Source organism: Erigeron canadensis, chromosome 1 (genome assembly GCF_010389155.1).
Source record: "Erigeron canadensis isolate Cc75 chromosome 1, C_canadensis_v1, whole genome shotgun sequence".
Classification (NCBI taxonomy): Eukaryota; Viridiplantae; Streptophyta; class Magnoliopsida; order Asterales; family Asteraceae; genus Erigeron; species Erigeron canadensis.
This window is the reverse complement of record NC_057761.1, coordinates 36,537,288-36,557,455: the sequence shown is the minus strand read 5'-3', so window position 1 is coordinate 36,557,455 and position 20,168 is coordinate 36,537,288. Positions and strand designations below refer to the sequence as shown.

At 41.1% G+C, this 20,168-nt stretch overlaps 2 protein-coding genes across 2 annotated transcripts in view; both read left to right on the top strand.

Moving 5' to 3' along the window:
• Positions 1 to 20,168, top strand: part of LOC122597898 (cytochrome P450 CYP72A219-like) — a 59,516-nt gene that overhangs the window by 22,999 nt on the left and 16,349 nt on the right. The window lies entirely within an intron of this gene.
• Positions 17,157 to 19,941, top strand: LOC122597889 (G-type lectin S-receptor-like serine/threonine-protein kinase SD2-5). Its single transcript, XM_043770475.1, has 2 exons — positions 17,157 to 17,894; positions 18,237 to 19,941. Exons 1-2 carry the CDS (start codon positions 17,213 to 17,215, stop codon positions 19,847 to 19,849), a joined length of 2,295 nt encoding a protein of 764 aa, XP_043626410.1. The 5' UTR covers positions 17,157 to 17,212; the 3' UTR covers positions 19,850 to 19,941.

The window sequence follows — 20,168 nt, the reverse complement described above, 5'->3', positions numbered from 1 at the left end:
CTTGTGTTGTGTTTTACTCTGGCTCCTACCCGCGCGCAGGGGGGTGTAGAAAACGGGTTTCTGGGTCAAAATTCTCTGAACCAATGCGTGTACGCGCGACCTGCGGACACGAATGCAGCTCGAAAAACTGGGGCCCGTGCGGGGCTTTTGGAACTCCTGAAATTGATGTCATAAATATCAGTTTTGTAACTCATGAAACTGATAAACAATTAAATCACCATTAGTGCTAGTTAATTATTTGGAGTTACAATTTTGTGTATATAAGGTCTTATCAGGGACATGGAAAATACACAACAACAACAATACACAAAATTCGTTACACATTCTCTGCAATTTCGGTCACAAAACAGCAACCATCCCTGTGCTCCATTCGTCTTTCAGGCAAGTGTTCAACGTCCGGCAGTACGCTGCTTTTCTTCTTGTTATTATATTGTTATTTACAACAGATAAACTTGCTTTTCTTCTTGTTGATGGGGTGTTTCTTGTGTAGGGAGAACAACTCTCTGATGTTGGACGGTTTGGTGGTCGTGAGATTGCACCACAGGCGATGAGCGTCCATAAGGAGTCCGCAAAGGAGCAATGGAGGAAGAGGTGGTCAACAATTCTTCACAGCGATTGCACATTGGACATGCGGTTAGGGCTGGAAGTATGTTTCGTCTTGAGAGTTGATCAGATATTGCGAGTCTATTCAATTCCATTTGCCATCCAAGGAGGTTTACTTTGAGCGGGGCGATTCAATTTCAAGGGAATAACCAAGGGCTTGGTCCAAAAGAGGCCTTTTGGATTTGAGTTCTCAGTGATTTGGTCGTGAAGTTACCCGACCGATCAATTTTCCAGTGCCATGTATAGGGTTGTAAACGAACCGAACGAACACGAACATGACCTTGTTCATGTTCGTTCGTTTAACTTAACGAACGGTTCACGAACACAAACAAACGAACAATAATGAACGAACACAAACGAACGAAATACTTATAAATTAAGTATTTTTATTTAAACTTTTTCTTAAATAATTAGGTATTAATAATATATATTACATAAAAAAATATTTATTTTAAAACTATTTTTATAGTATAGTTGATTATGTATGTGTGTGTGTGTATATATATATATGTAAACGAACATAACTAACAGATGTTCACAAACAAATACAAATTATTGTTCACGAACGGCGGTTCATGAACATAAACGAATGAACGTTCACAAACAGATTATCGAACGTTCATGAACGTAAATGAACGAACAGGAGCTTTGTTCATATTTGTTCATTTAATTAAACGAACGAACTTTCCGACAAACGGTTCATGAACTGTTCAATTCGTTTACAACCCTAGCCATGTATCTTCTGAATTTGTGAGGTTGAAGTGCGAAATCTGAGATAGGAGTTCCTGTAGCTGCATTAGTTCTTCAGAGAAGTTTGGAGGTCTCGTCCATGACCATTCCCATCGTGAGAATCGGTTGTTTCCTGTACATTGGTCCTTCAAAAGACAAGCTTTATGCTTCTCGAGTTTGTAAAGATCAAGAAACCTACTGTGAAACGGGGAATGGCCAAGCCAGAGGTCTATCCAGAATCTGATTGTCTCGCCATTACTTGCTTTCCCTAAGAACAAGGTTTCCAAAGCAATATCGAAGGGGTGGAGGTGGGAGTTCAGGTTTGCGATTATTTTCCAAGGCCCCAACAAATTATTTTGGGATTATGGCATACGAATGTAACCACCTATGACAAAATGGTTATGTAATGTAGTAACCTACTCAGGTGGCTATGTAATGTATGCACCTATGTTTTTTTGGCTATACAATGTAAGGATCTTTTTATTCGGGTCAATCAATGTAAGGACCTATGTATTTTTTTTGGCTATACTATGTAAGGTCCGTACATATTTTACATAGTATAACCCAAAAAACATAGGTGCATACATTACATAGCTACCCGAGTAGATCACTACATTGCATAACCATTTTGTCATAGGTGGTTACATTCGTATGCCATTATCCCAATTATTTTTGACAGGGAGAGGTGAACACTTTCGATTGCTAGAATGTATTGCAACAATAACTTTTCCCCACAGGCTATGGGGATCTTTTCGAAACCGCCACCACCACCACCACTTTGAGAGTAGTGACACATTTTTTTCAAATAAATTAACCAACCCAAGCCCTCCCAACTCGACTAGAGCTGTGACTTTATCCCATGCAATCCAAGGGATTTTCCTACAAGTAGAAGAACCCCCCAGAAAAAAGATCGACGTATAGATTCAAGCTTAGAAATTACACTTACCGGGGCTTTATACAACAAGAAATAGTAGGTTGGGAGGCTGTCATTCTATTAAGCACAGAGCGGATGGGGGTAATTCTTCCCCCGAGTGAGAGGGATAATAGGAGCCCAATTTTTTATGAGGTTCATATTTGAGCCCACTGTGAGACCAAGATAGGTCATGGGAGCTGACCGTTTGGGCAGTATAGAAGGTTTGTGGAGATGGTGATGGATTCGGGATTCAAGTTTAGGCCATAAAAACAGGATTTTTGGAAATTTACTTTGAGGCCTGACGTTAAGTGAAATTAAGCATCTAAGTATCCTGGATATGTTTGCAATGTGGGTTTTTGACCAGGATCCATGGAGAATCTCATCATCAGCATATAACAGATGGGTTATTTTCGGCCCAAAATTGGGCAGCTGGATACCCGATATGAGGCCGATGTGTGAGGCCAGCTGGATCAAATTAGAAAAGGCTTCCATTGCTATTATGAAGAGAAAAGGAGATAGTGGGTCACCTTGAGGGACTCCTATTTCGCAGTTGAACTCGGCAGTTGGGCAGCCGTTAACTAATACAACAGATCTCGTTGAAACCAGAATGCCCCTGATCCATGAAAGCCAACGTTCTGGAAATTCCATTAGTTTCATGATTGAGAGTAGGAAAGTCCAATTGACAGTATCAAATGCCTTCTCAAAGTCTATCTTGAAACAAAACGCTTCGCGGTTGCTCTTCTTAAGCCATGAGATGATTTAATTGAGCATGAGCAGGCCATCGAGAATGTTTCTCTAGGATAGGAAGGCAGATTGGATAGGGGAGATGACTTTGGTGATTACCTTTTTCTAGTTGGTTGGCTAGGGTTTTAGAGATGGTTTTCCTTATGCATCCAATTAGGGTAATTGGTTGGTAATCATTGAGGGACTTCACAGATTTTTTTTACGGTATGAGGGTGATGTGGGAGGCACTACAACTGTTAAGTCTGAGATTCGCTGAAGAAGACTTGCTCGCTGACATATGTCGTCAGCAAGTCTTGGTAAGTCATCAGCAGGTGAAGTAACGTCTTCAGCAAGTTGTATACTCCAACATGTTGGTCATGGCGGGAAGAATTCAAATCAAATGAAGACAAAAAGTCACATGGTGGTTAACCAACTGTAATGTGCCTTGAATGGCAAAAATACATGTTGGGACCAAAGCAAGGGTTCTCTCTCATACCCGATTTGGTATAGAAGACAAGGGCACATGATTGAAGTACCATGAGCCAATTGAATGTCGACAACCACCATTAAGTCACAATCAAAGAAGGCTGTGTTGCCCCAAGTCTTCCTCTATATAAAGCATCACAGCCACATTGTATCAAGGGAGTGTTAGTCACCTTGAAAGTGTGTTTTACTTCTAATTGTTAAGTTTTTAGTGTGTCTAGGCTTAGCAATTACCTTTGTTCTTTTGTATTCTTGTAAGTCAAGTGTGTAAGATCAACCATGTATTCATCGTTTAATCAATGATACATTTGATTATCCTTGCATTGATGTACTACAATTGAACTTAATATTGTTCTTGTTATTTACTTGCTTATTTACTTTCTTGTCTAATTTAAATAAAACATAAGTTGTGCATTTGTGGACCATCAAGTGGTATCAGAGCCACCGTTCCTAAATCATTGGAACAAGATCTGTTTGCCTCCTTGTGTTTACATTTAAAACTTCTGTTCTTTAATTCTTCTTGAAACCTTCTTTTTCTTTAACAAGAACATGTCTTCTGTTCCCAGCCTAGTAAACACACGTGACTTTGGCTACGTGTTGACACCTCCTAAGTTCGAGCCCAAAGATTTTGGGTCTTGGAAGGAGAGGATGCTTCTTCACATCTCTGGTGTGGAACCCTATTTAATGACCATATTAACTGAGGGTCCATACGTACCGATGTATGCCCAAAGGACTCCAGGAGCTACACCTGAAGCTCCTAAGATAGTCACTGACCTGGTTAAACCAGAGGTTCAATGGACAGATGAAGAAAGAAAGCTGGTAAATCTTGATGCTAGATTGAAAAACATGATTATCGTTACTCTTCCCACTGAAATCATGAAACTAGTCATCAAGTATCCCTTTTCAAAGGAAGTATGGGACAGACTTGTCAGCACCTATGAAGGATCTGCTGTCCTCATCAAAATCAAGAAAATTGATTTGAAAAGAGCTTATGAAAACTTCTTCTCTCTTCCTGATGAAAGTCTTGAGAGCACCTATACTCGCTTTAAAGGGTTGCTCAATGATATGACAAATGTTGGCATTACCCATGATAACTTTGAGGTATGTCATAAATTCATCGACTTTCTTCCTCTTAAGTGGCAAAACTTACAACAAACTCTTCGTACTATGAAGAAAATCCAAGATTTTGATCTTGAAGAACTTTTTGGCACTCTTCAATTTGAAGAAAGAGCATTGGCTCAAAATATTAGAGCCTCTGCTGATGCCAAAAGACATGCTGGCCCTTCTTCTTCTTCTTTTTCTTCTTTTGTCAGCATCTCCTCTCATCCTATTTCTGACCCTATCGCTCTTGTTTCTACTGAGCCCATCGATCTTTATGATGGTGCCAGTACCTCTAATCTTCCAGCATCCATTCAGACCCTTATTGATGAGCTGGATGATGAAGAAAAACAAGATTTGTTTAATGACTTCATGGGCTTTGCCCTGGTTGCTGGTAGAAGATACTCCAGAAGGTGGAATAATCGCAAAACGGTTACTCCCCTCAAACCTCCTATTGATAAATCACAGGAAGAGTGCTGGAGGTGTGGCAGAAAAGGCCACTACCAGAAGGAGTGCAGAGTCTCCTTACCCAATCCTGCTACTCCCAAAACTAATCCTTCCAAACCTGCTGATGAATATAGGAACAAATACTATCAGCTGAAGGCTAAGGTGGCTGAAACAGAGGATGTCAAATTTCCAGCAAAAGGTTTAATTGTTGAAGAACATGATTGGGCTGACTCTGATGACTCTGATGATGAAGATTATGTTGATGCCATGTGCCTTATGGCACTTGCTGACAATGATGCTCTGACAAAGGATCAAGTCTCCTCTAGTCAATGGGGGAACGTCACTGTTAAAAAGGTACACTCTCTTCTTTCTTCCTCTTCTAATCAAGACAAGACCAAAATTATTGAGTCCTTGTCTTGTGATCTTCAGTTCGTAGAAAGTCTACGTGCTGAACTTCAATCTAAACTTAACTCTACTGGAGTAGAGTTAAGTGAAAAATCCTAAAAACTTGTGAAATTGAAAAACGTTCATGTTGAACTTCAATCTCATGAGTTGATGACTTAGAAACTTCAACTTGAAAATGAAACTCTCAAGGCTGAAGTTTCTAATCTAAAGAAGATTGTGACCTCCTGGTCAAAGGCTTCTAAATTTCATCATCAATGCTTGAGCGAGCAAGTCCCTGCTCAAGTACAGGCAGTAATTGGTGGCAATTTTGATGTTGCTGCCTCTATCGCTGACTCTTTTAATGATGATGTAAAGCCTAAAATCTCCATTCCTCCACCCTGTTCATCTTCCATCTCCCAAGAAGAAATAAAAAAGTGGTATTTTGTCAAGGGAGAAAATGACTACCATGCTGAGATGGATTCTAAGGCTACAGCATCCACCAGTGTTCCCCCTTCCTCAAATGCTAAAAGTACCAGTACCTCAACCAGTACTTTTGACATGTTCTCCCATCTTCCCATTGTTGGCATGATGCCACATGAAGGGAGAATTCAACATTCTCCTCCAAGAACTTTTAAAGGGGATATCTCAAGCAATGGGTATGTACCCATTGCTCCTCAGCCTCTATCCACAAAAGTGCTGAGCCCTTTAAAAGAAGCACTATTGCTGCTCCCTATGACTATGGTACCCTTAGAGGGTTAATCATGTCATTCAGCAACACTCTAGTGCTTAATCTTCATCTCAGCTGGAACCTACCTACACAAATCCAATGTCTGATCATCAAATGAACAGAAGGGTTAGGTTCGTTGATGTAAGAGACCAGCAAGTACTTTCCACAAAGGCTGTACATACTGATGCTCAAACTAATACAGTATCTCAATCAGTGCCTTCAAAATCAAATCTAAGGCATGTTACTCCTAAAAGAGGAAGACTGCCTTCTCAAAATATATCTGCCACTCCTCAGCGAGCACACTTTCCTCACAAGCAGGTAAGGCATATAACTCCTCAGCGAGGACATTTGCCACATCAGCAAATGAGACCTATTACTCCACAAAGAGGACAAGTGCCCTCTCAGCACAGTCAATCCTCTGTATCCAACAGGGAGTATCTACCTCATAGGCAGATGAGGTCAATCACTCCAAAACATCAAGTCAGATCCACAACTCCTAATCATGAGAATCAGTCTCAGCAGGGTTCCTCTTCTTCCTATCCTGCTGGGAAGCAAGCATGGACCATGATTAGAGGACATCAATTTCCTCAAAATCATCATGGTGAATCCATACTTGGTCCTGTTCCTCAAATGCCCCCGCCTAAACTTAGACAAAGGAATAAGTCCAAGTCTAAGCAAAAGAGCAAGGCTTCCTCTTCCTCTACTCCACAAATCAATGAACTTACTCAGCGAGTAAATGATCTCTCCTCTCAGCTGAGGGACTCTCTTATTCAAAATCAAAGCAATCCCTCTGACAAAAAGTGCTATCTTTGTAGCAGCAGAGGACATATTGCCTCTGAATGTGTTTTATAAAGCCCAAGAGATGCTCCAGTTGTTGTAAGTCAACCAAACATCTCTACTGCTACTGAAACATCTTCATCCTCTACTCGGATCAGTGAGAACCTCTCTACTGAACCAGTTATCAGTGACACCTCCTCTGTCACAAATGCAAGCATTGCTGAATACATTGCTGCTCAGCGCTTTGAAATTCCCCATTCTCAAAGAGTTATTTCAAATGCTTGGGGGCAACCCTCAATGCTGGTTGAGTACAGTGCTCCTGATGTAGTAAGCAGCTATGCATATCTTCATAGTAATGAAACCAGCATAATGCCCACCAATGAAGATAATACTACCCCTGTCTCTGTGGGAGATCACATTACTCTTGAGGAGGCTCTCTCTGCAGAGCCAACATCCTCCACTGAAGTACCTTCAGATAATCCTGCTGACATAGAAATGGATGAACAAAGTGAACCTTAAATCCTTTCTTTTCATCCATGCAGGGCTTGCTAGGTAAAGGAGTGTGGTATTTGGACAACGGTTGTTCAAAACACATGACAGGCTCTAAGTCCCTGCTGGATGACTATACTGAGGCACCTGGTCCTACAGTGGTGTTTGGTGATAACTCCACTGGAATGACTGAAGGGTATGGTCTTCTTTCTAATGGCCTCATAAAATTTTCAAAAGTTGCTTATGTAAATGGATTAAAGCATAATCTCATCAGCATAAGTCAACTATGTGATGCTGACTACAAGGTAATCCTTGATAAACATCAAGGCACTTTAGTAAACATCAACAAGAAAGTCGTCTTGGTTGCACCAAGAAAAAGAGATGTATATCTTGTAGACTTCACTCCTATCAAGACTGATAGTGAGACTTGTTTCTTTGCTAAATCAGCATCCGAGTTGAATTGGTTATGGCACAAGCGTATGTCGCATGTGAATTTCAAAGCCATAAACTCACTGGCCAAAAAGAACCTTATTCGTGGCCTTCCTCCTCTGTCCTTTGAAAAAGATAGGCTTTGTGGTGCTTGTGAAAAAGGCAAATGCCATAGAGCTACTTTCAAAACTAAACAAGCCAACTCTGTTAAGGGTTGCTTTCACCTTCTACACATGGACCTTTTTGGACCAGTGAATGTCCAAAGTCTAAAGGGTAGCAGATACACTTTAGTAATTGTGGATGAATATTCACGATATACTTGGACAATTTTTCTTAATTCTAAGAGTGATGCTACTGATGAAATTAGCAAATTCACTAAGAAAATGGAAAATCTCAACAGCATGAGGGTCAAAGAACTCAGAAGTGATCATGGCACTGAGTTTAAAAACCACACTCTTGAAACTTTTTGTGCTGATCAAGGGATCTCACAAAACTTCTCTTCCACTAGAACTCCTGAGCAAAATGGTGTTGCTGAAAGGAGAAATAGAACTCTTATAGAGGCAGCACGCACTATGCTCAGTGAGTCCTCTCTTCCCAGTAGGTTTTGGGCTGAAGCAGTCAACACTGCTTGTCACACTCAAAATCGATGTCTCATTGTTAAAAGACATGACAAAACAGCATATGAAGTCTTAAGAGGAAAAAAACCTCAAATCAAATACTTCCATGTATTTGGCTGTCCTGTCTTTATTATTAATAATAAGGATCACTTAGGAAAATTTGATCCTAAAGCTGATGATGCTTACTTTGTTGGCTACTCTTCCATTAGCAAAGCTTTTAGAGTATTCAACACTCGACTTCAAAAAGTGGATGAATCCATTCATGTCACTTTTGATGAAAGCTCATCTGCTCTTAAAGATATCCAGCCATCTTCTACTGAAGAGATCTTCAATGAGTTCACTAATCCTCCTATGGAGGATGATGACTCATTCATTGATGCTTCTTGCTCACCTCCTCTTGATTAGCAACTCACTAAGGATAGTTTAGTAGACCCTGAGCTGGAGCAAGTTGCTGCTCATATCTATACGATTGAGCCGGTTGAGCCTATCTTAAGGTCAATCCACGCTGCATCAGCCAAACCTAGATCACCGGCTGATGATGTGCAAGTTGATGACTCTGCTGATGATGAGTTTCATGATGCTTCAGCTAACACTGAAGACATGATGTCTGCTGATGACCCCATCATTGATAACTCAAATCAGTCAAATGGCTCCACTGATCAAACTCCTCTTAATCCTTCATGTACCATTGATTTCTCCTCTTATTATTTTCCTGCTGATCCCATGCAAATATCTTCCGCTGCCACTCTAGGTTCATCAAGTGTACCATCACTTAAATGGACTTCAAGTCATCATGCTCACCAAATTATTGGTGATCCTCAGCATGGCATTGTGACTAGATCAGCGACTAGAAACACATGTCTATATGTTAACTTCTTGTCAATGATCACTCCTAAGAATATTGGAGAGGCCATGGTTGACCCATCGTGGGTTGCTGCCATGCAAGAAGAACTAACTCAATTCCAAAGATAGCATGTTTGGTTCTTAGTTCCTCTTCCTCCTGGCAAAGAACCCATTGGAACTAAATGGGTTTATAGAAATAAGATGGACGAAGATGGTGTTGTTATACCCAACAAGGCTAGGTTAGTGGCTCAAGGCTACCTTCAAGAAGAAGGCGTCGACTATGGCTATACTTGAAGCAATACGCTTAATCCTGGCACATGCTGCTTATCGAAACTTCACTGTATATCAAATGGATGTCAAGAGTGCTTTCCTAAATGGAAAACTCGAAGAAGAAGTTTATGTGAAGCAGCCACCTGGTTTTGAAGATCTAACCAAGCCAAACCACATCTATCGTCTTTATAAAGCATTATATGGTCTTAAACAAGCTCCCGGAGCTTGGTATGACACTCTCTCTGAATTTCTTCTTTCTCATGAGTTTCAGCGAGGATCTATAGACAGCACCCTCTTTATCTATAGAAAGGGTGCTCATGTTCTCTATGTGCAAATATATGTCGATGACATTATATTTGGATCCTCTAGTAAGAAACTTTGCAATAAATTTAGCTCACTAATGTCCTCTCATTTTGAAATGAGTATGATGGGTGAGCTAACCTTCTTCCTTGGTCTACAAATTCTCCAGCTCACTGATGGCATCTTTATAAACCAAGAAAAGTATATACGAGACATGCTGGCCAAATTTGATATATCCAATATCACTACAAAGACTACTCCCATGTCTCCTCCAAACGATCTCCATGCTGACCCTGATGGTAAGCATGTGAACCCCACTTTCTATCATGGAATGATTGGCTCACTGATGTATCTCACAGCGAGTCGTCTTGACATTATGTTTGCTACTTGTCTTTGTGCAAGGTATCAAGCATCACCCAGGGAGTCTCACCTTCTCGCTGTCAAGCGTATCTTCAAATATCTCAAAGGGACTTCCTCTCTAGGTCTCTGGTATCCCAAGGAGTCTAACTTTGACTTAGTTGCATACTCTGACTCTGACTATGTTGGCTGCATGTTAGATAGAAAAAGTACCAGTGGTGGATGTCAACTGTTGGGGGGGAGGCTGACTAGTTGGTCTAGTAAGAAACAGCATACAGTTTCCATCTTCACTGCTGAAGCAGAGTATGTGTCTGCAGCAAGTTGTTGTGCACAAGTCCTTTGGATGAAAAACCAACTTGCTGACTATGACCTAAATTTTTCCAAGATCCCCATCATGTGTGATAACACTAGTGCTATTGCTATCACACATAACCCTGTTCAGCATTCCAAAACTAAGCATACTGACATTAGGTATCACTTCATTCGTGATCATGTCATGAAGGGGGATGTTGAAATTTACTTCATTCCCACTGATGACCAACTTGCTGACATCTTCACTAAACCTTTAGATGAAAAAAGATTCAAGGATCTCGTCAGCAGGTTGGGAATGTTAAATGGTGATTCTACAAGTTCAACATGATCACTCATGTTTTGCTGCCCATATTCCTCTTATGAAGATGAGCAACGACTTCTTAAGTCACAGTCATCAGCGAGCTCTTCCTTTTTACTCGCTGATCCCTGTTGCTTTGGGAAAAAGCAAAATAAAGGCAATGAAAAGCCAAAAGTTTCCATCCAGTCCACAACAAACGGCTGTGGTAACAACACACAAAATCCATTGATCCCTGATGCTTTGGGAAAAAGCATAACAAAAGCAATAGGGTGCTAAAAGTCCTTATCTAGTCCAGCAGCAAACGGCTGCTGGTAAAGACTTCTAAAATCCGTTGATCCCTGATGCTTTGGGAAAAAGCATAACAAAAGTAATAGGGTGCTGAAAGTCCCTATCTAGTCCAGCAGCAAACGGCTGCTGGTAAAGACTAATAAAATCCATTGATGGCTGGACAGTTTGCCAAAAATTGTCCAAGGTTCATCAGCGAGTACGCTCTATGTAGTCGCTGATGGTTATCTTACTAATTTTCATGTTTTGAAACCTTCAGAGGATATTTACACTAATTCTTATCTCTATGAGTGTATATCCTCTGAACCTACTTCAACAATATTTTATTATTAAACTTGTAACAGTTGCCTTCATTTTCTCCCAAATGGGCTACTTGTACACTGTACAGCCGTATACACTCGAGTGTATTCGGTGTATTGGTACATGTCTCATCAAACTACTTATTTATGTTACTCACATACGTATTTTTGATTAATAAATAAAAATGTTTATTTGCACTACCATTGGTACAATATAAGCATTATTTCTTATTTTAAATATTTTAATACATCAAATATCCTCATACTACGTATGTGAGAGAAAAAGTGACAGTTCACTTTTGCAGGCGTAGGGTCCACTTCCATACCATATATATTTCCAATCACGTCTATATCCAATCTTTTACGTTTGATTTTCTCTAAACTTCTCAAATCTTTCTAAACTTCTCAAATCTCTCCAAAACAAACAAACTTCTCCAATATCAATTAATCACTCTTATCAAATCTTCTTTTGTAATATCTCAAATGGCTTCTCCATCTGCACAATCTCCGCGTATTGAAAATGTTGAATCTGAAAGTATTCCTGCCTATCTCACTTCCAATGTATATGATCCTAAAGGGATTTCATCTTCTCCTCTTGTTTCTTTTCAAGCATCTAAGTTAACAGTAAAAACAAATAATTATCTTGGATCTCAAGGAGTACCCAAGAACGTAGAAGGGTACTACTCTATGATGGACTTCATCATGGGGTGTGATGTTAGGAGGGCTCTATACAGAGACCCTGGTGAGATGCCTCTTCATCTTTTAAGGGAGTATTGGTGGACATGCACATATGATAAGGTGAATGATACTATTACTGGCACTGTACTGAAGAGAAAGTACAATATTGACATCACTGTTAACTCACTGAGGAGGGCTCTTCGCCTCCCTCAGCAATCTGAAGAGCGTCCATTTGTTGGTGGTGTTCCAAACCAAGTGTGGAAGGATTGGCTAGCCTCGATTGGATATGGTACAAATATGGAGCCAGTACAAGCTGTGCACAACAATCCTCAAAAGAAGTTTCTGCCGGGGATATGGAGGTTGCTGTTCATACATGTTATACAATGTCTCGGTGGGAACAGTGGCTCATTCGATCAAGCCACTGCTGGCCAGATGCAGATTATCTATGCTCTGGCACATTGACGTTTCTTGGACTTTGCTGCAGTCATCTTTGAAGATCTAAAAGGCAAAGTCACTATCAAAAGCAGATCAAGTTCAGTGCCTTTTGCTCGATTTCTCTCACTAATCTTCAAAAGTGAGTTGGGAAATGAATATATCCTCACTGGAGCCAACTACATCAACTCTCCAAGGATCGCCAACACTGTTTACAAGACTCCAGCATGCGATCCGGAGCTATTTGAAGCGAGATATGCTGAGCTCACTCCTACAATGTATCAGGTACTACTCACTGTCTATCCTGAGCAGTATGCCCCTAACCCTGCTGGAGCTGGTGTGCTGGTAATCCCCCCAGCAGCCTCCAAAGCTCCCAAGAAAACCAAAAAGAAATTGCAAAAACTCTCTTCCACTTCACCTCCTGCTGCTGTCCCAACACAGTAGCAGCGAGTGCCAAAGGGCCCAACCACTAAGGTTAGGAAGTCCTCACGGCCCAAGGACATTAGAAACCCAGCCAGCCCATCAGCAGTCTCCCAACAGACTGCTGACGAGAATATGGGAAACAGTGAACAGCCACCTCAAACTTCTGTAGGCGAGGTTGGTGTAGATATTGGGTCAACCCAGCCCACTAGAGTTGAGTCAACCACTTCTATAATTCCTCCTTCTCAACCTTCTGATTCGCTGACAGCAGCCAGATCACAGGTGTTGCTAGAGTCAGCAAATTCTACGGCCGATGATGAGTTGGTGCAACAACACACTGACTCTGAGGCACCCGGTTCCCCTAACCCCTTAAATTTCTCTATTGAAGCAAGGCCGGTTGAAGGTGAGAGTGGTGCTGAAGTTGAAGCACATACTGAAAATGTTGTTGAAGGTGAAGGTGGAGTTGAAGAAACTAATGCTGGTGAAATCCCTGAAGGCACCAATGACTATATGGATGAGGGTGAAGGGTTTGATGTTGAAGGTGTTGGGTTTGATGTGGCGGATGATGAGATATTTGATGATGAGGAAAGTGATTTCGAGCTGGAAGAGTTCACCATCGACGAATTCCAGCTGGACTCCTCCACCCATGCTGATGAACAACTTGCAAGTGACATGGAGGAGGATGCTGATGAGGACACTGCTGCTGCTACTAATGATAATGCAGCAGTTGTCTCTCCTGAACTGGTTGCTGCTGATAACAATGCAGCAGCCCCTATAGAAGCTCAAACAGTAGCAGCTACTGAAATAAGCACAGAGGTTATGGTTGATGCACCTGCTGGTGGGGCAACACCAGCAGTGATTGCACTTGACAATGTGCTTGCTCTGGGAATGCCTTCCTTCAGCATGCCCTCTTTCTTCCCCAGCATGTTTGAAAGTCAACCTGCTGGCAAGTCTGCTGATATTCCCTTGACTACCAAAGAACTGGGCCTTGCTTACAATACCCATTCTTCTAAAAGGCTTGCCAGGATTGAAGAAACCTTGAATCACATATCCAAGACTGCTCATCTAGCTATCGAAATCAAAGATCATGAAGATGACGCCTTGGTACGTACACTAACAAGCTGGTATGTCAGGCAGCAGGAAAACAGTGCCAACATCGAAAGCATTAAAGAAAAATCCATCTCCCTAGCTGCTGATCAAGAAAAACTGCGCACTTCTCTCTCCTCTATCAAAAAAGATCAGCAGATTATCTTGGGGACAAGTCGATCGCTGTGCAAATCTGGAAATGCCACCATGGTAATGGCAATGAAGGCATCTACAAGCAGCACCTCAGCAGCTGTTGAAGTCAAGAAGCTTGCTGACTTGGTCTCTCCACTTATCTCCCAAGTGGAAGACAACACCAAGGCCATCCGCGCCTTAGATACTCGTGTGGCCAGTCTTCCTCCTCCTCAAGTCTCATTCACTGAGGAAGATCGTAAGTGCCAGCAAAAGTTGGAAACAGAGGTTGCTGAAATAAAGAACCTGCTGACCCAACTTCTTAACAAAAAGGATGCTCCCACAGCAGTAGTGGAGGTAGTTATTGATACTACCTCCAAGGGGGAGAAACTTGATGCTGCTCTCTATGATCTTGTCTTTGAAGCAGTTAAAAAGGCTGCAAATGATTTCATTGAAGAAGCTGCTGACAAGATCATCGATGAAGATGACAACACTGGTACAACCACCGAAACTACCAATGATGAAAGAGCAATAGTGGCTGTACAAAAGATGGAAAGTGATGTTGTTCCCCCTGCTGGTGCTGAGGGGGAGACAAATGCTGAGGGGGAGCAACAATTAATGGTGATTGATGCTCCCCAAGATGATACAGTTGCTGAAGAAGTGCTCAGCCCTCGCACAATTGCAGCAGGTCAGGAAGCTGCTAGACAACAAATGTTAGAAAGAATGGGGGCTGCAGCAACAAGGGTTCCAACCAGTAGGAGACCAGAATATTACCTCAATGCTGACAATCTCTCCATCCACTCCCCAGTAGGCAATCAATTCCAAGTGATTGACATTCTTGCTCTAACTGCTGAGGGAAAAACTCAACAAGAGGCACTGGAGGAGCTCGATAGAAGAAATGTGAACAAAGAAAATGAGAAGAAAAACTTGGAGCTCATTACCAGGATGGCCCTTGCTGAAAGGGATGAGATGGATGGTGAGCAGAGAATGCTACTACTCACTGGTGGGCCTGAGGCTTTGTACAGGCAAAAACAAGCCGATGTTGAACAACAGGTCAAGGAAAAGAGGGAGAATTTTGAAAGGGAAAAAGCCAGATGGTTAGGCATTATGGATGAAAGAAAAAGGCCTGAAAAGATTGTTGTTGTGGAGGTCAGAAAAGCTGCTATGGGAACACAGACAAATCTAAAGTTCAGAAGGGAAGGTCTTGCCACTCCAGTAAAACTAATGAATGTGAAGCTAAAGAACCTTGGGGTGTCTGAATGGTTTGAAGTCTATATGCTGATTAAAGATAAGAAGGCTGCTAGCTATGATCACCTTCAAGACATGCTCAAGAGATTCTTTGAAAGGGTACTGGAGTATGAAACTAAATTCAAGGAAGACCTCCCCATTCTGAGAACTATCTTCGGTACTCCAGCAGCTGCTTCTCAGACAGCAGGTAGAAGGGCACCAAAAAGAAAGCATTCTAGCAGACCTCTGTCTGCTGACCTCCCTCCAATCCCACCGATGCTGGGTTGGACCTAAGGCTTCCTCCGAGAGATTATTTTGAAGAAGGAAGGGTGTTGGAGCAACCTGCTGGCATCTTCTTCAACAATTTTGCAAATGATCAACTCTTCTTTCACCTTGAAGAAATAGAAAGGGCTTCTACTGGATTTCTGGTTGGATTAAGGAAAAGATTTGTGAAGATGGCAAGTGCCAGACCAGTAGTCAGCAGAATAGAAGAAGAGCTGATGAAGCCCCACAGGTTGAGTGATCCGGTGCTGAGGATAGCTAAGCAAGAAGAAGCGTTTGAAATTGAAGCTGCTATGGCGTCCTCGAGTACCTTTCATATGAAATAAAGATCCTTTCTCTTCCACTATCTCTATGTCTTTTAAGTAATTTTCATCCAGCAAGTCTCCTCAGCAAATAGGGGGAGATTGTTAAGTCTGAGATTCGCTGAAGAAGACTTGCTCGCTGACATATGTCGTCAGCAAGTCTTGGTAAGTCATCAGCAGGTGAAGTAACGTCTTCAGCAAGTTGTATACTCCAACATGTTGGTCATGGCGGGAAGAATTCAAATCAAATGAAGACAAAAAGTCACATGGTGGTTAACCAACTGTAATGTGCCTTGAATGGCAAAAATACATGTTGGGACCAAAGCAAGGGTTCTCTCTTTCATACCCGATTTGGTATAGAAGACAAGGGCACATGATTCAAGTACCATGAGCCAATTGAATGTCGACAACCACCATTAAGTCATAATCAAAGAAGGCTGTGTTGCCCCAAGTCTTCCTCTATATAAAGCATCATAGCCACATTGTATCAAGGGTGTGTTAGTTACCTTGAAAGTGTGTTTCACTTGTAATTGTTAAGTTCTTAGTGTGTCTAGGCTTAGCAATTACCTTTGTTCTTTTGTATTCTTATAAGTCAAGTGTGTAAGATCAACCATGTATTCATCGTTTAATCAATGATACATTTGATTATCCTTGCATTGATGTACTACAATTGAACTTAATATTGTTCTTGTTATTTACTTGCTTATTTACTTTCTTGTCTAATTTAAATAAAACACAAGTTGTGCATTCGTGGACCATCAACAACCATGGCTGATGGAGCCAGTAGAGTAAAAATCAAGCATGATGTCAAGGAAGTCGAATTTAAGAAGATTCCAGTATTGCTTAATGAACCCAAAATTAAAGCCATCAGGCCCGGGGGCACGTTGGTTGTCACAATCCCAGACTGCATTAGTGATTTCATGTAGGGTGAAAGGGGCTGTGAGAATTGAGATATCCTCCACAGACGTAGGGTGAAATGATTAAGAGTATGAGACGGGTTTTCAAAAAGTTATGATTTGAAATGCACAAGTAATTAATACACGGGCATGAGAGTAAGAGACGGGTTCAAAAAGTTATGATTGAAATGTACGAGTAATAAGAGTATGACGGGTTCAAACAGTAGGACCTGTGAATAATGTGTGGGAAATGAGAATAGAACCCGTAGATATTCTACTCCACATGACAAAGAAATTATAAGTCGTCCAGGAGTATACATATCTTCGTCTTTCTCCCCTTAATTATTCTTCGATCAATTTATCGTTTAATTATACGAATGTCCGTCATGATGAGAACCACTGCATCCTCCTCCTCCCGCTCATGGATTATTAATTGTTGGTATATTAATTTTCTCATCATATTATTTGCTTTGTACTCACTCACACCCACTGCTTTCTCTTCATATTCCACAAGTACTGTAAATCTTTCCACCACATGGACCCTCAAAATTCTTACTGTAGATTCCTACTATGTATATGACAATAGTCGGGACGTAACAGGAATTTTCAACCCCATCCTCATTACAAAAGAAACCAAGGTAAAGTCTCGATTCGCACTTGGCTTCTTCTGTCAAGGGGATGGGTACTCATGTACCTCTCACCTCCTTGCCATCTTCATTCTTAGTGAAGGATATTCCAGCCCCCCTTCTCCTTCTCCCTTAGTTTGGTCAGCCAACCGAGACCATCCGGTCCAGACCAACGCAACACTGGATTTCACAGCAGCAGGAGAACTGGTGCTACGTGATGCGGATGCAACATTGGTCTGGACCACCAACACCCCCGGTAAATCCGTGATTGGCATGAACTTAACTGATGCTGGAAACCTGGTGTTGTATGATTCCAATAACCAGGTGGTTTGGAAATCTTTTGATCACCCGACCGACTGTTTGTTACCTGGACAGCCTTTGTTTCAAGGTCAAAAGCTGATATCTAGTGACTCAGCAACAAATATTCAGAAAGGTATGTACTCTCTTCAAGTCAGTGATGAAGGTTTGTTTGCTTATATTGATTCAAACCCACCTCAAGCCTATTTTAGTTATACCCTTCATTCAGGATATAATGAAATAAATAAAACAAATAAAGGAAATAAAAGTTATGTAAGGTTTTTAAATGGGAGTTTGTCTTTATTATTTCATTCTGACAAGCCAAATTATCCTGATTATACGAGTATTATAGATACTCCTTCAGCATCATCGGCTCAGTATATGAAACTGATGCCAGATGGGCATTTAAAAGTGTTTGAGTGGCAATCAGACGATTGGAAACTTGTTGCTGATAATCTACTTACCATGCCCGATTTAGGAGTGTGTGGCTATCCTTTGGCTTGTGGGAGAAACGCCCTTTGCTCTCAAGAAAAACAATGTGTTTGTCCCGTATCAAACTCCCCAGGGATAGAATATTTCCGAGCAGTAAACAGTCTAGAACCAAACCTTGGGTGCTCTGAAATTACTCCTCTCGCTTGTAATGCTACCCAACATCAAGATTTTATTGTAGTCGAGAACGTCACCTCTATCACGTTTACTGCTGACTTGGAGGATGTGAATGTAACGAAATGCAAACAAGCATGTTTGAAAAATTGCTCGTGCAAAGCAGCTATATTTCGGTATTACAACGATTCAAGTGGAGATTGTTGTCTACGTTCCGACCTATTTACAATGGCTACTCATTCAGTTATGTATCAAGTTATGTATCAGGATACTAGTATGTATCTTACTATGTATGAGTATTATACAGCTTTTATAAAAGTCCAGAATGCAACGGCACCTTCTTTGTCTACGTCCAAAAAGCGAGTTGTAAAAGTCGTAGGTCCCGCCATTGGAATTTCTCTTATTGTGGTGGTAGGTTTTGTTGTGTTTATTGTCCACAAGAAAAGACAATACTCTGAAACGGAAGAAGAAGAAGAGTATTTTCATCAAGTACGAGGAATGCCCACTCAGTTTTCTTATGGTGAATTGAAAGCTGCCACTGATAATTTTAGTAAAAAGCTTGGTGAAGGAGGATTCGGAACAGTTTTTGAAGGGATCCTGGAAGATGGCTACAAAATTGCGGTTAAATGTCTCGAGGGTCATGGGCAGGTCAACAAATCATTCCTAGCTGAGGTTGAGTCAATTGGCAGCATTCACCATGTGAATTTAGTGAGGCTTAGAGGATACTCTGCTTGGAAATCACAACGACTTCTCGTATATGATTTCATGAGTAACGGGTCATTAGATCGTTGGATCTACCATGGAGATCTGCAGGGGCATGTACTGGAATGGGAATGCAGAAAAAACATTATTCATGATATTGCTAAAGGATTAGCATACCTCCATGAAGAGTGTAGGCAACAAATTATCCACCTTGATATTAAGCCTCAAAACATACTACTGGACGAAAACTTTAATGCCAAGGTATCTGATTTTGGGTTGTCTAAGCTTGTCGAAAAAAATCAAACCCAAGTGATGACCACTATAAAAGGAACCCCTGGGTATATCGCTCCAGAATGCTGGAGCAGTTCAATTATAACCGAAAAGGTGGACGTATATAGCTTTGGGATCGTTGTGCTGGAGATATTATGTGGGAGGAAGATATTCGATAGATCTCTGCCAGAAGAAAGCTGGCACTTACTTAGTGTCTTTCAAAAAAGCTGGGAGCAAGGAACGTTGTTCAGTATGGTTGACAAGTGCAGTGAAGATATGCAAGCAAATGGTGCAGAGGTGGTGGAAATGATGAAAGTAGCTTCATGGTGTTTACAAACCGAGTTTACGAAAAGACCTTCAATGTCGTCGGTTGTTAAGGTGTTGGAAGGTGCAATGAGTGTTGAATCGAACTTGGATTACAACTTCACAGATTTTCTGAGAATGCAGAAAATAGCAATTGCAGAAGAGGAAGAATTGACACAGCTAATGCCTTCTCTTCTTTCAGGGCCAAGGTAAGTAGCTATGTGTGTTCATTTTTATGCATTCTTTCAATGTTTGCCTATATTAATTTGTTTTGATCAATAAATATATTTTTAATTGACTCTAAATGTAATATATATTGACAATGGATATATGTTATTCTGGTTTTTTGTTTGACTGTCAAATGTTGGTTTCCACACAACTTATCTCGTGGTTATAACAGCACGAAATATTTCTTTAACTAGATGGGTTACTTGTGAGATCAAGCGGTGATATATAGTACACAGTGTGCGAGATGCTGTGATGACATGTTAAATCGACACTTGTGTATGAAAATGATAGCATTTTACCCACG

Bases quoted from the DNA above. Each gene is read 5' to 3' on its own strand.
- LOC122597889 (XM_043770475.1), top strand. From the start codon at position 17,213: ATGTCCGTCATGATGAGAACCACTGCATCCTCCTCCTCCCGCTCATGG. The intron at 17,895-18,236 runs GTATGTACTCTC...TGCCCGATTTAG, and splicing joins AGCAACAAATATTCAGAAAG to GAGTGTGTGGCTATCCTTTG.